The sequence below is a fragment of the Trichechus manatus genome, unplaced genomic scaffold (assembly GCF_000243295.1).
Source record: "Trichechus manatus latirostris isolate Lorelei unplaced genomic scaffold, TriManLat1.0 scaffold00004, whole genome shotgun sequence".
Classification (NCBI taxonomy): domain Eukaryota; kingdom Metazoa; phylum Chordata; class Mammalia; order Sirenia; family Trichechidae; genus Trichechus; species Trichechus manatus.
Genome location: NW_004443940.1, coordinates 11163869 through 11178468, shown reverse-complemented (window position 1 = coordinate 11178468; position 14600 = coordinate 11163869). Strand labels below are relative to the sequence as shown.

Genomic DNA, 14600 nt, shown 5'->3' with positions numbered 1-14600 from the left:
AGACCAGACGAGTTGTGGAATGACATCAAGGACATCATACATGAAGAAAGCAAGAGGTCATTAAAAAGACAGGAAAGAAAGACAAGACCAAAATGAATGTCAGAAGAGACTCTGAAACTCTCGAACATAGAGTAGCTAAAGCAAAAGGAAGAAATGATGAAGTAGAAGAGCTGAATAGAGGAGTTCAAAGGGCAGCTCGAGAAGACAAAGTAAAATATTATAAAGAAATGTGCAAAGACCTGGAGTTAGAAAACCAAAAGGGAAGAAGACACTCACCATTTCTCAAGCTGAAAGAACTGAAGAAAAAATTCAAGCCTCGAGTTGCAATACTGAAGGATCCTACAGGGAAAATATTGAACATTGCAGAAAGCATCGAAAGAAGATGAAAGGAATATACAGAGTCACTGTACCAAAAAGAAATGATCGATGTCCAACCATTTCAAGAGGCAGCATATGATCAAGAACCAATGGTACTGAAGGAAGAGGTCCAAGCTGCACTGAAGGCATTGGTGAAAAACAAGGATGCAGGAGTTGACGGAATACCAATTGAGATGTTTTAACAAATGGATGCCAGCACTGGAAATGCTTACTCGTCTCTGCCAAAAAATTTAGAAGACAGCTATCTGGCCAACTGACTGGAAGAGATCCATATTTGTACCCATTCCAAAGAAAGGTGATCCAACAGAATGAGGAAATTGTCAAACAATATCATTAATATTACACACAGGTAAAATGGCTGCCACAGCACATCGACAGGGAACTGCTAGAAATTCAAGCTGGATTCAGAAGAGAACCTGGAATGAGGGATATTATTGCTGATGTCAGATGGATCCTGGCTGAAAGCAAAGAATACCAGAAAGATGTCTACCTGTTTTATTGACTATGCAAAGGCATTCGACTGTGTGGATCATAACAAATTATGCATAATATTGTGAAGAATGGGAATTCCAAAACACTTAATTGTGCTCACGAGGAACCTGTACTTACACCAAGAGGCAGTCTTTTGAGCAGAACAAGGGGGTACTGTGTGGTTTAAAGTCAGGAAAGGTGTGCATCGGGGTTGTATCCGTTCACCATACCTATTCAGTCTATATGCTGAGCAAATAAGCTGAGAAGCTGGTCTATATGAAGAAGAACTTGGCATCAGGATTGGAGGAAGTCTCATTAAGAACCTGCGACATGCACGTAACACAACTTTGCTTGCTGAAAGTGAAGAGGACTTGAAGCACTTACTGATGAAGATCAAAGACCATAGCCTTCAGTATGGATTACAGCTCCACATAAAGAAAACAAAATTCCTCACAACTGGACCAATAAGCTGCATCGTGATAAACGGGGCAAAGATTGATGTTGTCAAGAGCTTCATTTTACTTGGATCCACGATCAATGCTTATGGAAGCAGCAATCAAGAAATCGAACGATGCATTGCATTGGGCAAATCTGCTGCAAAAGACCTCTTTAAAGTGTTAAAAAGCAAAATATCACTTTAAGTTCTAAGGTGTGCTGAGCCATGGTGTTTTCAATTGGCTCATATGCTGGACAGTGAATAAGGAAAACCAAAGAAGAATTGACGCCTTTGAATTATGGTGCTGGTGAATAATATTGAATATACCATGAACTGCCAGAAGAACAAAAAAATCTGTCTCGGAAGAAGTACAGTTAGAATGCTCATTAGAAGCGAGGATGGTGAGACTTCATCTCACATACTTTGAACATGTTATCAGGAAGGACCAGTCCCTGGAGAAGGACATCATGCTCGGTAGAGTAGAGGGTCACTGATAAAGAGGAAGACGCTTGATGAGATGGATTGTCACAGTGGCTGCAACAATGGGCTCAAGCATAACAATGATTGTGAGGACGGTGCAGGATTGGACAGTGTTTTGTTCTGTTGTACATAGGGTCACTATGAGTTGGAACCAACTCGATGGCACCTAACAACATATGTTCGTTATATAAAATTTGGAAAATATTGAAAAGCGATGAATACACAGAAATCACCTCCAAACACCCAATCTGAACATACTACTGTATTTTTTGCAAATAGCATGTCCACGTAAATAATGCACACACACACATACAATGCTTGGATAAGATGAAATTATGTAAAAAAGTTCTGGCATAGTGTGCCCATGCATATAGTACGCATGTGTCGTGACATTTCCAGAAGTGAATTTTGTCCTCATTTACCCTCATTCAATGGTCTGAAAATGTTACTTTTGATCATATTGGTATAATAAAGGCATAAGCCATGGTCAAGAAGTCATGGATTGAGTTTGGTAGTACCCTGGTAACTGGAAAACAAACAATTGAAGCTGTGTGTTTATTTCTATTATTTAATAATCATATCCCCTTTGCTTCTGAGTCATCAATCAGAACCTTAAACCTACTGAAGCCTGTCCATAATTCACGTGCTATCAATTAGAAACGTAAACAAAGCAAAGCCTGCACTGGCATAAATGGCATCGAGTAGTTATCAATAGGAATCTCAATTCAGTCTGCCATTGATGTAATTATCACAGTCGTCTTCCAACTCTGGCTTTTAATTGGAGGAGTAAACAAAGCAAAAGTGATACAGGATTGCTCTTGGCTCAACAGTTGAATTCAAAAACCTTATCAGAACATCTTAAGTGAAACCATCAAGCTATGTTAGGTCTGCTTATTTCATAGTCTAATTATGTCTTATTAGCAACAATGTCTTTGATGAAAGATCATAAGTCACCTTAGTCATATGCTTGTGAGCATATAAAAAGACCTTGCTTCTTGTATACGTCACATTTGAATTTTGCGATCTCTTTACTAGAACCAGCCAGTTATTAATTATCGTGCACATTTTTTCAGTTTATAAATCTAAATGTTAGAACCCTTTAGGTTCAGGCAGGAATTAAATACAAGTCTTACACTGCTGACTGCAAACGGAAAGTTGTTGCAAGGGCAGAAGAAACAAATGCCAGAGCGGCATCAAAAGAGTTCAAGGCTGGAGAGTTGTCCTTTCTCAAAAGGAGAAAAGAGAACAAGGAGCTGGAGAAAACAAATCCTTGAAAATGTGCACATTGGGGGGCCAAAAGCGAAATGTCCTGAGTTTGAGAACAACTTGAAAGAGGGGATTATTTCTCAAAAGGAACAAAATCAAGCTGGCTCTACTGTCAAAATTCAGATCAATGCGACACTTCTGGCAAATGAAAGAGAAATCCCAGGTTTCAAGGCGAGTTTCACCTGGATTTTTAAATTCATGAAAAGGAATGGCCTTTCTGTGAGAATGAGAACCACTGATGATGATAATGAATGAATAAACTAAAATGACCTATGTCTTAGTTATCTACTGCTGCTCTAACAGAAATACCACAAGTGGATGGCTTTAACAAAGAGAAATTTATTCTCTCACAGTCTAGGAGTCTAGAATTACAAATTCAGGGTGCTGGCTCCAGGGGGAGGCTTTCTCTCTCTCTGTCGGTTCTGGAAGAAGGTCCTTGTCATCAATCTTCCGCTGGTCTGGGAGCTTCTCCACTCAGGAACTGCAGGTCCAAAGGACACGCTCTGCTCCCAGTGCTGCTTTCTTGGTGGTATGAGGTCCCCATGTCTCTCTGCTCCCTTCTCTCTTTTATATCTCAAAAAAGATTGATTTAAGATACAACCCAATCTTATAGATTGAGTCCTGCCTCATTAACATAACTGCTGCTTATCCCACCTCATTAACATCATAAAAAAACAAACAAATCTGTTGCTGTCGAGTAGATTCCAACTCATAGCATCAGAGATCACAGATCTATTAACATCATAGAGGCAGGATTTACAACACGTAGGAAAATCACATCAGATGACAAAATGGTGGACAGTCACACAATACTGGGAATCATGGCCTACCCAAGTTGACACACATTTTTGGGGGGAACACAATTCAATCCATAGCAGCCTATTTTAAGATGAAAACACTATTTCTTCTGGTGACTTTTACTTGTTGTTTTCAAAGATATTATCAAAAATTATGTTTCAATTTAAGATTTATGAAAGCAATAAAATATGAACAACATCTTGTCCTTGTAGTTTTAGGCCTAGGATCATTTCTTACTTACTAATTTCTAGCTCTTCATGCATCCGTACTTTCTTTGGTTTCAACATGGCATCTCATTTCCATCGTGAGCCTGTTTAGTTCACCATTGATTGCACTTGGTTTAGGAAAATACCTACCTTAAATGAACTTTCCATGAGATCTGTTTTATCCTGGTAACACTAAATCTGTTGGACAAAAAAAATGAAATTGAGGTCAGCAACATGTAAAAAATATTTAGTATAGTGCGCTTATGAAAATAATGCGTGGGGAGGTTGCGTGGTTTGCAAAAAAAGTATAACGTGCGCATTATTTACATAAAAATATGGTACTAACATTTTATTCTTTGTCCTTTGCTTTTCTTCTTGCACTTGTTGTTCTGTCTCTGACTCTAAATCTGACTCCAGTTCTATCTTTAAAAGAAAATTGGTCTTTGTTTGCTCATCTGCTTTTTCATTAAACTAGTTCTTAGTGTTCTGATTATGAAAATGAGAATAAAAACAGTGCAGGAACAAACACACACAGAGCATGTTGCAGCCGCCCCCACCGCCCTGCCTTCCCACATGCCATGTTGGCTGTCCCCATTTCCTGCAGAGGTCTTGAGGCCCAAAGGTGCCTTAAAGTAGACGTGGATCCCCTCCCACCTCCCACCTCCCACCTTACCCACCTTCTAGGCACTGAGAGGCCCCTGGTGTGTCAAGCGTGACTCTTGCATATCATTCTTAGAGGTCATGTTACGGTGGGAGGTCTCTTCTTTAAGTCTCTGGGAAAGGAGAATTTCTGGAGATCAGGATATGTGTGTGCTGAGGAAAGATAAAGAGAAATGAACACTCGGGAAGTTTCTATTCTAGCCTGGAGAGAGATGAGAAGTGTCTAGAAGGTCTCAAATGTGATGCTCAGAGTGACATCAAGTGATAAGCTGTTTGATTAACCAGGATACCAAAATCTTGAACTGTCTTGGCCCTGGGAGGTCAGCATGGGCTAAGTAATCAGGGGAAGCTTCTTTGAGGAGGAGGGGCTAGAGAAAGACCTCAAAGGTCCTGTGGGGTTTGAATAGAGGAGGAGAGAGAAGGGCTTTCAAATATACTCTTCCCTACCAGGAAAGTACCAAGACAGTCCAAGATCCTGGTAGGTAAATGAGCTTAGGTAAAGGCTCAGAAATGGGACTGTGTGTATGAGTGTGTGGTGGTGGTGTGTGTGTGTATGAGTGTGTGGTGGTATATGTGTTTGTGTGTGTATGAGTATGTGGTGGTGGTGGTATGTGTGTATGAGTGTGTGGTGGTGGTGTATGAGTGGGTGGTGGTGTGTGTATATGAGTGTGTGGTGATGTGTGTATGTGTATGAGTGTGTGGTGGTGGTGTATGTATGTGTGGTGGTATGTGTGTTTGTGTATGAGTGTGTGGTGGTGTGTGTATGAGTGTGTGGTGGTGGTGTGTGTGTATGTGTGGTGATGTGTGTATGTGTATGAGTGTGTGGTGGTGGTATGTGCGTGTATGAGTGTGTGGTGGTGTGTGTGTATGAGTGTGTGGTGGTGGTATGTGTGTATGTGTGGTGATGTGTGTATGTGTATGTGTGTGGTGGTGGTATGTGTGTGTATGAGTGTGTGGTGGTATGTGTGTATGAGTGTGTGGTGGTGGTGGTGTGTGTGAGTGTGGTGGTGGTGGTGGCATATGTGTATGAGTGTGTGGTGGTGGTGGTGGTATGTGTGTATGGGTGTGTGGTGGTGGTGTGTGTATGAGTGTGTGGTGGTGGTGGTATGTGTGTATGGGCGTATGAGTGTATGGTGGTGGTATATGTGTATGGGTGTGTGGTGGTGGTGGCATGTGTGTGGTGGTCATGTATGTATATGAGTGTGTGGTGGTGGTATGTGTCTATGAGTGTGTGGTGGTGGTGGGGTATGTCTGTGTGTGGTAGGGGTGTGGGTTATCAAGGAGCCAGGCCTGGCAGGCTCTCCTGAAGGAAGGTCAGAAGGCACAAGCAGACCTGTTCTCCACACCTGTGGGTGGGGGTGGGTAGGGCTGGCCTGCTCCCAGGCTCCTAGGCCCCGGGCTAATTTTGAGCCTGCTGCTCTGGTTATAGTCTCCGGGTCACTGTGAAGGTGGGAACGTGCTCCTTGAACCTGAGTGGCAAATTATGCCGAATCCCAAAGAGGAACATGTAATTTCTGAAGCTGGACCAGATCTTTGGAGCACTATGTTTAGCTTTATTTTTCTCCTTTTTGCTCTGGTGAACTGCTGGTTTCCCTCGCACCTTTCTTAAAAAAGAACTGTATCAAAAATAACAGCAAGGCTTCTGTGGGATTCAGGATGGGAACAGGAGGGCAGAGCTGCTGCCTGGCTGGCCAGCCTCTGGCTGGTTGGGGACTTCGCCTGGAGTTCATCTGGTCCCTTCCAGGGTCACACCATGCCCACAAACATGTGGCCAGTGCCCCTGAGCCATCTAGTGGCCCAGTTGGGTGCCCATTGGCCGTCTGCCCTCCTGCCCATGCTTCCGGCTCTGAACAGCTCTGAGGGCTGGTGCAGGGGAGGGTCCCAGTCAGCGCAGTTCTATTCACAGAGCAGGGATGGGCCTGTGAGTTCCGCACTCCCAACAGGTCCCAGCAGGGCTTCATCTGAGCCCTTCTGGGCCCTGCGGAGAGTGCATCTCCCAGGAGCTCCCTGCTGTGGAAGGGGGGACAGCTGGGGCTAGTCCCAGAGCCCGCTGCTCGAGGGTCAAAGGAAGGGAGGGTCTAACCCTGGAAGCTTTGGGTCCCAGCTGGCCTCCTAACCTCTCCAACCTTACTTCCTTTTGTCCCCTCCCCTGCCCTTGCATTCCTGAACCCTTGGCTGCTTCCTGAGTGTGCTGTCTTCTTCATTCCCCAGCATCTTTGCACCTCCTATTCCCTCTGCTTAGTACTCATCTCCTTGCCTTGTCTACCGATAGACTGATACTTATTCACCCAGAGCCCCGCCACCTTTCCTGGACATTTGCGGTGGCCTCTGAACAAGTCTCTTTGCCTCTAGTCCTGACGCCCCAGTCCTTCCTCAACCCTGCAGCCCAGGGATTCACCCTATGAGGTACTGATTCTTAGTACTGGGAGATTACAAGCAAGTATTTGATACCCAGAAAAGAAAGCAGAAAGTTTTCTGTAGTACAGGGGTGGCAGGTTGGACTATAAGACAAAGTTCCCTCTGATTCAGGTTTGGGGTAACTCCTAGGATGCCCTGGTTCTTGTCCTTGAGGAGAGAAGACTTTGAAACCCACACTGGCTTAGGAGCTATGCCCAGCAGGGGCTGGCCTGGTGCTGGGTGGGGTGGCCTAGTAGCTAGAAGAAACCACCAGGGATGGGGAGCTGGGACTGTCACTGAGATTTTGGAAAGGCAAGGAGGACATCTGAGAGCATGACGTTGAGTCAACAAGTGCCAAGGGCAGTGAGAAAATGGGATAGAGACAAGTGTGGCTGAGCACCTCCCATGTGCCTCATCCTGTGCTGATTGTGCGTGTCCTTCGTCTTATTCATACTCACTGTTGCCCTGTGAGGTGGGCTTTGGGCCTCTTCTCCAGGTGGGGATGCTGTCTCAGGGCTTGACCAAAGTCACACAGCTGGTAAAGCAATGGAGCCAGAGCTGGCAAACTCCAAATCACATGCTCTTTCCCCAGGCCTTGCGGCCTCCCTGGAGGGGGAGCAGAGGGTACCTGGCCAGGACTCCATCTCCTTGGGGCTGTCGAGTCTTCCGGGAAGTGCTTTCTCTAATCCTGTTGCTAACCAGCATGTTTAATTTGTAGCTTGCAGATGGTCTGTTGGGCTCGGCCCTCATTAATCTGGCATCTTCTCCATCCAGTCCTCATGTATGTATTTTTTACCTGCTCGTGGGCTCCTTCATTTCCTTTAGGGGTGGGGGGAGGGAGTAGGAGGGGTGCACGGGAGGGGAGAGTGTCAGGGTAAGGAAGGAGGTGTTTTCCTGAGCCCCAGCGGAAAACAGTCACCTCTCGTTCCCCTGTGCCATGAGGGAGGGGCGGGGAGAAAGCCATGGGGTAGATTCTCAGAAACAGATATCCTTGTGCACCAGATGTTCCTGGTGCATCCTAGGGTTTACCTGAATCCTATTTACCTGTGTGAGAGTTAGGGGGTTCATTGGGGTCATATGGGCCAGGGGGAGCAGGGAAGTCGCTACAGTAGACCCTGGCTACTGGGACATGGGACAATGGCAGATTGCCTTTCTCTGTTCCTCCCAGATGCATGGAGGGTGTGTGTGAGTGACGAACCCCGGCTGTCCTGGTAGATTCTGAGAGGTCTGCCTGGGCCAACTGGTGGCCCTGTAGTTCCCATCAGGGCTACTGTCTGCCTGCTGGACTGATTTTCTCGGTGTCATCTTATGTGTCATGGGCCCCTCTTGGTAGATGACTTTCATGTCTAGCCTTCAACATGCATTCATGAAGTCCCACACTAAAGCAAGGGGACCCCTCACCTGCTGGGGGAGACATAAGAGATAAGACCGGCCAAAAGGCAGTGAGTTAAATTCCATTCACGGTGCCAAGGGGAGATACTCTTATATTGAGTGTCTTAGGGGCTGAATTAAGACAATAGAGCTTCTAGGAACAGACAATATATAGTTTTATTTTTTTCTTGATTTATCCATTGTAGAAAATATGGAAAACACAGAAAAATGTAAGATAAAAAGTTAAAACCAACTTTATTCCTACCAGTTGGAGAAAAACACTATTGAATTAAGATTTTGGTGTATCTACATTTATAGATATATTTTTAAGCATATGTGCATACTTTTTTTTTCACAAAATTGGAATCATATTGTACTTTTTAATAATCTGTGCTCTTTTTTTTTTTTTTACTTTAAATTGTATTGTGAATGTTTTTCCGTATCTTTATATTCTTTAAAGATATGGCTGCATGTTATTCCATTATATGTATATCCATTAAGTTTTAACTATTCTCCTATCATTGGGCATTTGTTAATTTCCACTATTGTCTTCTTTTGTGTCCCTTAATGGAGTTTTTTTGTTTGCTTGTTTGTTTAACTTACTTTATATAGGTCTACCCCATTTCTTGTTAAGTTTATTCCTAGGCATTTTATATCACTTGTTGCTCTTCTAAATGGAATTTTTTTCCCATTATGACATTGTCTAAGCTATTGCTAGTGTATAGGAAAACAATACTTTTGTATGTTTACTTTAAAACAAACTCTTTATTAAGCTCCTTTATTAGTTCTAACAGTTATTAATTGATTCTGTTGGATTTTCCAGGTAGGTAAGATTTTTTTTTAATATACTTTTTTTTTTTTTTATTGTACTTCAGGTGAAGGCTTACAGAACAAATAGTTTGTCATGGAACAGTAGTACACATATTGTTTTATGACATTGGTTAACAACCCCACAACATGTCGACCCTCTAACTTCTCAACTTTTTTTTTTGGTGAAAATACACGTAGCCAAAGATACACCATTTCAAAAATTTCTACATGCACAGTTCAGTGACATTGACTATGCTCTTCCAATTGTTCTGCTATTCTCACTTAAGATGAAGGCTTACAGAACAAAATAGTTTCTCATTTAACAGTGCCTACGCATGTTGCCCTGTGACAATGGTTAACAATCTCACAACACATCAACAGTATCCTTACTCACCCTTGGGTTCCCTATCACCAGCTTCCTTGTCCCCTTCTGCCTTCTGGCCCTTGTCACTGGACTCCTGTACCTCATTAGTCCCATTTGGTTTTACGGGGCTGTCCACTCCCAGGCTGAACGGTGAACCTCAGAGATAACTTCACCACTGAGCTAAAAGGGTGTCTGGGGGCCATCCTCTCGAGGTTTCTCCAGTCTCCTTTAGTCCAGTAAATCTGGTCTTTTTTTGTGAGTTAGAATTATGTTCTACATCCTTCTCCAGCTCTGTCCAGAACCCTCTGTTGTGATCCTGGTCAGAGCAGTCAGTGGTGGTAGCCGGGCACCATCTAGCTCTACTGGACTCAGTCCAGTGGAGGCCTTGGTAGCTGTGGTCCATTAGTCCTTCAGACTACTCTTTTCCTTGTATCCTGTTCTCTTCATTCTCCCTTGCTCCTGAAGGGATGAGACCAGTGGAGTATCTTAGATGGCCGCTCACAGGCTTTTAAGACCCCAGACACTACTCACCAAGCTAGAATGTAGAACATTGTGTTTATAAACTCTGTTATGCCAAGTGAGCTAGATGTTCCCTGAGACCATGGTCCCCACAGCCCTCCGCCCAGAGATTTTTTTTTTTCAAATAATAATTAATCTGTCACTTTCTTTCTAATAGTTATACCTTATTCCTTTTCCAGAATAACGTTTGATCATTGAGATGCTAGCAGGCAAACTTACTTAGTCACTGATTCTAAGGAGAATGCCCCTACCATTTTCCCATTCATTATGATGATCATTATTAGTTTCAGATAGATATTCTTGATTTTGTTAAGGTTGTATCCGTCTATTCATAGTTTATTAATGGCTTAAAATTAGTTTAGTATGGAAGTTTAATTTATCAAATGCCACTGATAATCGTATCAAGGTAATAAAGGTAATCATATTGTCTGTTAATATAATGTATAATTAATTGACCTGCATTCCTGGGGTAAAACCGAATCAGTCAATTGGTCATGATATTGTAATTTATTACAGTAGAAGGCTTCTATCCGATGCAATCAAGACAGGTAGCTGGTTGGCTAATTGAAAAAGTTGGTTAAACAGGGACTTATTAAAAGTCATGTATACATAGCATAAACATTTAATTTTTAACCATATCCATGTACCCTCATTCATCAGTCATTTGACATGATACCAAGGTCTCTTTGAATTTGGATCTATTGATCCCAGTGTCATGTCATCCCTATGGTATAAACCACCTCCAAAATGAGTTATCTATGATTTTTAGCCTTAGGCTTATTAAAATTGAATGAGAACGTAATGATACCTGCCCAGAAGTCTGAGTGTGGAGATGTTTTAAAGTTTAAGATTCCCCCCACCACCTTTTATGTTGTCTCACTCAGATTTCATTTTCAGCATAAAAAAATATCGAAAGCATTACATTAGCTTTCATAGAAACAATATCCTTTCTTTTTACATTCAAATTTTATACATTTTTAGAATATTTCATTTATTTATTTACATAATTACCATATTAGTACAACTGGCAAAACAGGTTTGGGAACAAATACAATTGACTCTTGACTTGGTAAACACACAACTCTCCGCTGGGAGCTGCAGCGGGCATCCGAGAGAGTAGCTCAGGCATTCCTTTGGCTTTGCACCTCAGAAGAGAGAACGCACAGCTGTGTAAATCCTGGTTAAGGAGGGCGTTTCCAAGAACTTCTACTATATATTACTCAGTTGATTTGCTGTTACTTATTTAGGATTTTTGCATTTCTATCAATAAATACTACTTTTTAGGTTGGCTTTTGATATCAGGGTTATACTAGTTTTGAAAATCATTTTGTGAGGTGTAGCGTATTTCCTGGGCTCTTAAACAGTCTCTATGGCATGAGAATTATTGTTTCTTAAAGGTTTGAAAATACACTAGAGTCACACTTTATGAATTTGAATTCTGTTAAGTTGGCAATTGCATCATATAAACATTTTAATAGTCTTGCTTTATGTACAAAATGGGAGATAATATGAATCCCTCCAAATTAAAAAAAAAAAAGATTAACAGTTACATAATTTAAAAGCTAGTAGGCCAAGTGAATTGTGAATTATAGCTGGTAAACAGAAATACTTATCTTTTCTAGAGAAGGATGTGGAATTATGTGAGTTTTAAACTATAGATGATTTTCAGGAATGCATATTTTTTATATGTGGCTACTCAGTGCTCATTTGTAAAACTGGGTCCAGCACCTTATTTTTGGGAGGGGATTCATTGAATCACTTTCTCCTTCTTGATTCAGTTTGGTAGCTTGTATTTCCCCGGATATTGCCTATTACATTGGCATGGCTTTGGGTATATTACTACTATTTTCAAAACCTAGGCAAAATAACATTTCATAGTTATTTTTCATCCAAAGAACTAGCTCTTTAAAATTCTGCTAATATTAGATTAGCTCTTTTAATTTTTTAGACTCAAGTCATTGTTAAGCTCTCATCCTCTGAAATTTGTATGATTTATTGGATCTCTTGGATTATCACCCCCTGCCTCCCACTGTTTGTTGTTTAAGACATCCTTTTTAAAGAGATGTTTGTTTACATTCTATTGTAAAAATTCTAAAGTTTTGCTTTTTATACTTAAGTCCTTATTCCATCTGGAATTGATCTCTGTGTGTGTGTGTGTAAAGTGTGAGGTTGAAAGAAGATTTCTTTTTAGATTTCCCCCATGTAGATAACTAATTAATTCACCTCGTCACAGAATGACCTATCCTTTCTCATTGATCTACAGCGACAGCCTGTCTTATATCAGTTTTCCATGTAAGTATGAGTCAGTTTGTGGGCTTTCTATTCTGTTCCACTGGCCTCTTTGTCTTTCCCTGTACTAACGGTCTGCTGTCTTATTAATATAGGTTTATAGTAAGTCTTGATATCTGGCAAAGGAAGTACTCCACCTTGTTTATTTTCAGGAGTGCCATTACTATCTTGCCCTTTGCTCTTCCACATCAATTTTAGAATCAGCTGTCAATTTCTTAAAGCTGTTGGGATTTGTGACTGAATTACAGTGAATCTGGATCAATTTGGTGAGAACTGACATCTTTACAATATTGTCTTTTAACCAGGAACATGGTATGTCTCTCCGTTTACTTAAGTCTTCTTTAATGTCTTTCAGTAAACTTTTATAATATTTTCTGTAAAAGTCTGGCACAACTTTTATTAGATCTAGTTCTAGCTGTTTTATTTTACTTAGAATTTTAAAGGTACATTTTCTAATTAGTTATGGCTGGCATATAAATGAAATTGATTCTTATATAGTGATCTTATGTCCAGAAACTTTGCTAAACTCTGCTATTAATTCTACTGATTTGAGGATTCTTCTGGGTTTTCTGTGCAGTTATTTACATAATTTGTGATTAATGATAGTTTTGATTCTTCCCTGTACTCATACTCACTCTCCCTCCCTCGCTCCTTCTCTTCCTTCCCTTTCTCCTTTTCTTCCTTCCCTCCCTCCCTTCCTTCTTCCTTCTTTCGTTCCTTCCTTTTCCTTATCTTGTCTTATTGCACTGGCTAGGACCTTCAGTTTAATGTTTGATGTAACTAGTATTAGAGAGAATTTGTATCTCCTTCTCATTTAAAAGGGATTATTTTTATGTTTCACCAGTGAGTCTGTAATTTATCAGGTGAACGATTACTAGTTTGCTAAGTTTTTTTAAATCATGAATGTTCAATTTTATTGAATTTTTTTAATAAATCTGTTGAGGTGATCATATGATTTTCTTCCTTTAAATCTGTTAATGCGATGACTTACATTAATAGATTTTTAAATGCAGAAACAGTTTTGCATTTCCGAAACAACCTAACCTGGTCATAATATCTTTTTTCTGCATTGCTGGATTCAGTTTGTAAATATTTCATCTAGGATTTTTTTTTTTTTTTTGCATCGATTTTAATGAGTGATAATGGCCTGAAGTTTCCCTTTCTCATACTATTCTTTTCAGCTTTGGTATTTAGGTAATATTAACCTTATAAAATGACTTGGGGAATATATACTTTTCCTCGTTTCTGAAAGTGTTTAACATTGACATTATCTGTTACCTGAATATTTGGTAGATTCGCTTGTGAATCGATTTAGAGTTAGTACTCTCCTTGGAAATATTTTAAACTGCTGATTTAATTTCTTTAATGTTTATAGGAACATTGATATTATCTGTTTCTATGTGGGTCACATGTGGTAGTTTATATTTTATAGGAATTTATCCATTTCCTTCTAAAAATTTATTGGCATAACTTTTTTTTCATAATAACCTCCTGATTTTTCCAAAAAATTTCTTCTCCATCTAGTTGTGGTCCCCCACTTTTCATTCCTAAAATTGTATTTTATTATTCTTGCCAGAATTTATCAAGTTTTTTAGTCTTTTCAAAGAACCAACTTTAAGGTCTATTGATCTCTATTTCCTTTTTTTCTACTTTATAAGCTTCTGTTCTTTATAATTTCTTGCCTTCTGTTTTTGAGGAGTTTATTTTATTTTTTAACCTCTTAAATTGAATGCCTAGTTTATCAATTTCAAACTTTCCTCCTTTCTAATGTAAACTTTTAAGGCTATAAAATTCCAAGTACAGCTTTATGCATCCTGCAGGTTTTGATAAGTAGTAATTTTGTTATTTTTCAGTTCTGAGTATTTCTAAAACTTTTGTGTATTAGTTTTTGACACCTGACTTGTTTAAAAATGTTTTGGAAGTTTCCAAACTATGTTTTCAGTTACCTTTTTGTTATTGATTTTTAGCTGAACTGTATTATTGTCTGGAGAATGTGGTCTACAAAATGCTTCTTAGAAATGAGATGAAACTTGCTTTGTGGCCTAGTATGTAATCAATTTTTTTTTATTGTACTTCAGGTGAAGGCTTACAGAACAAATAGTTTCTCATGAAACAGTAGTACACATATTGTTTTATGAGATTGGTTAACAACCCC

The 14600-nt window shown here is 40.3% G+C and overlaps 1 protein-coding gene across 14 annotated transcripts in view; it reads left to right on the top strand.

Annotated features, from left to right (window-relative positions):
• The window catches only part of DYSF (dysferlin), a 247256-nt gene that overhangs the window by 163316 nt on the left and 69340 nt on the right, over positions 1–14600 (top strand). For 6 of the 14 annotated variants that reach the window (XM_004369219.1, XM_004369215.1, XM_004369211.1 and 3 more), the window contains one exon: positions 7811–7873. The exons of the other annotated variants lie outside the window; for them this stretch is intronic. In XM_004369219.1, the coding sequence (XP_004369276.1) occupies positions 7811–7873 (63 nt within the window). The remainder of the gene's footprint in view (positions 1–7810; positions 7874–14600) is intronic. 14 annotated transcript variants of the gene reach the window in all.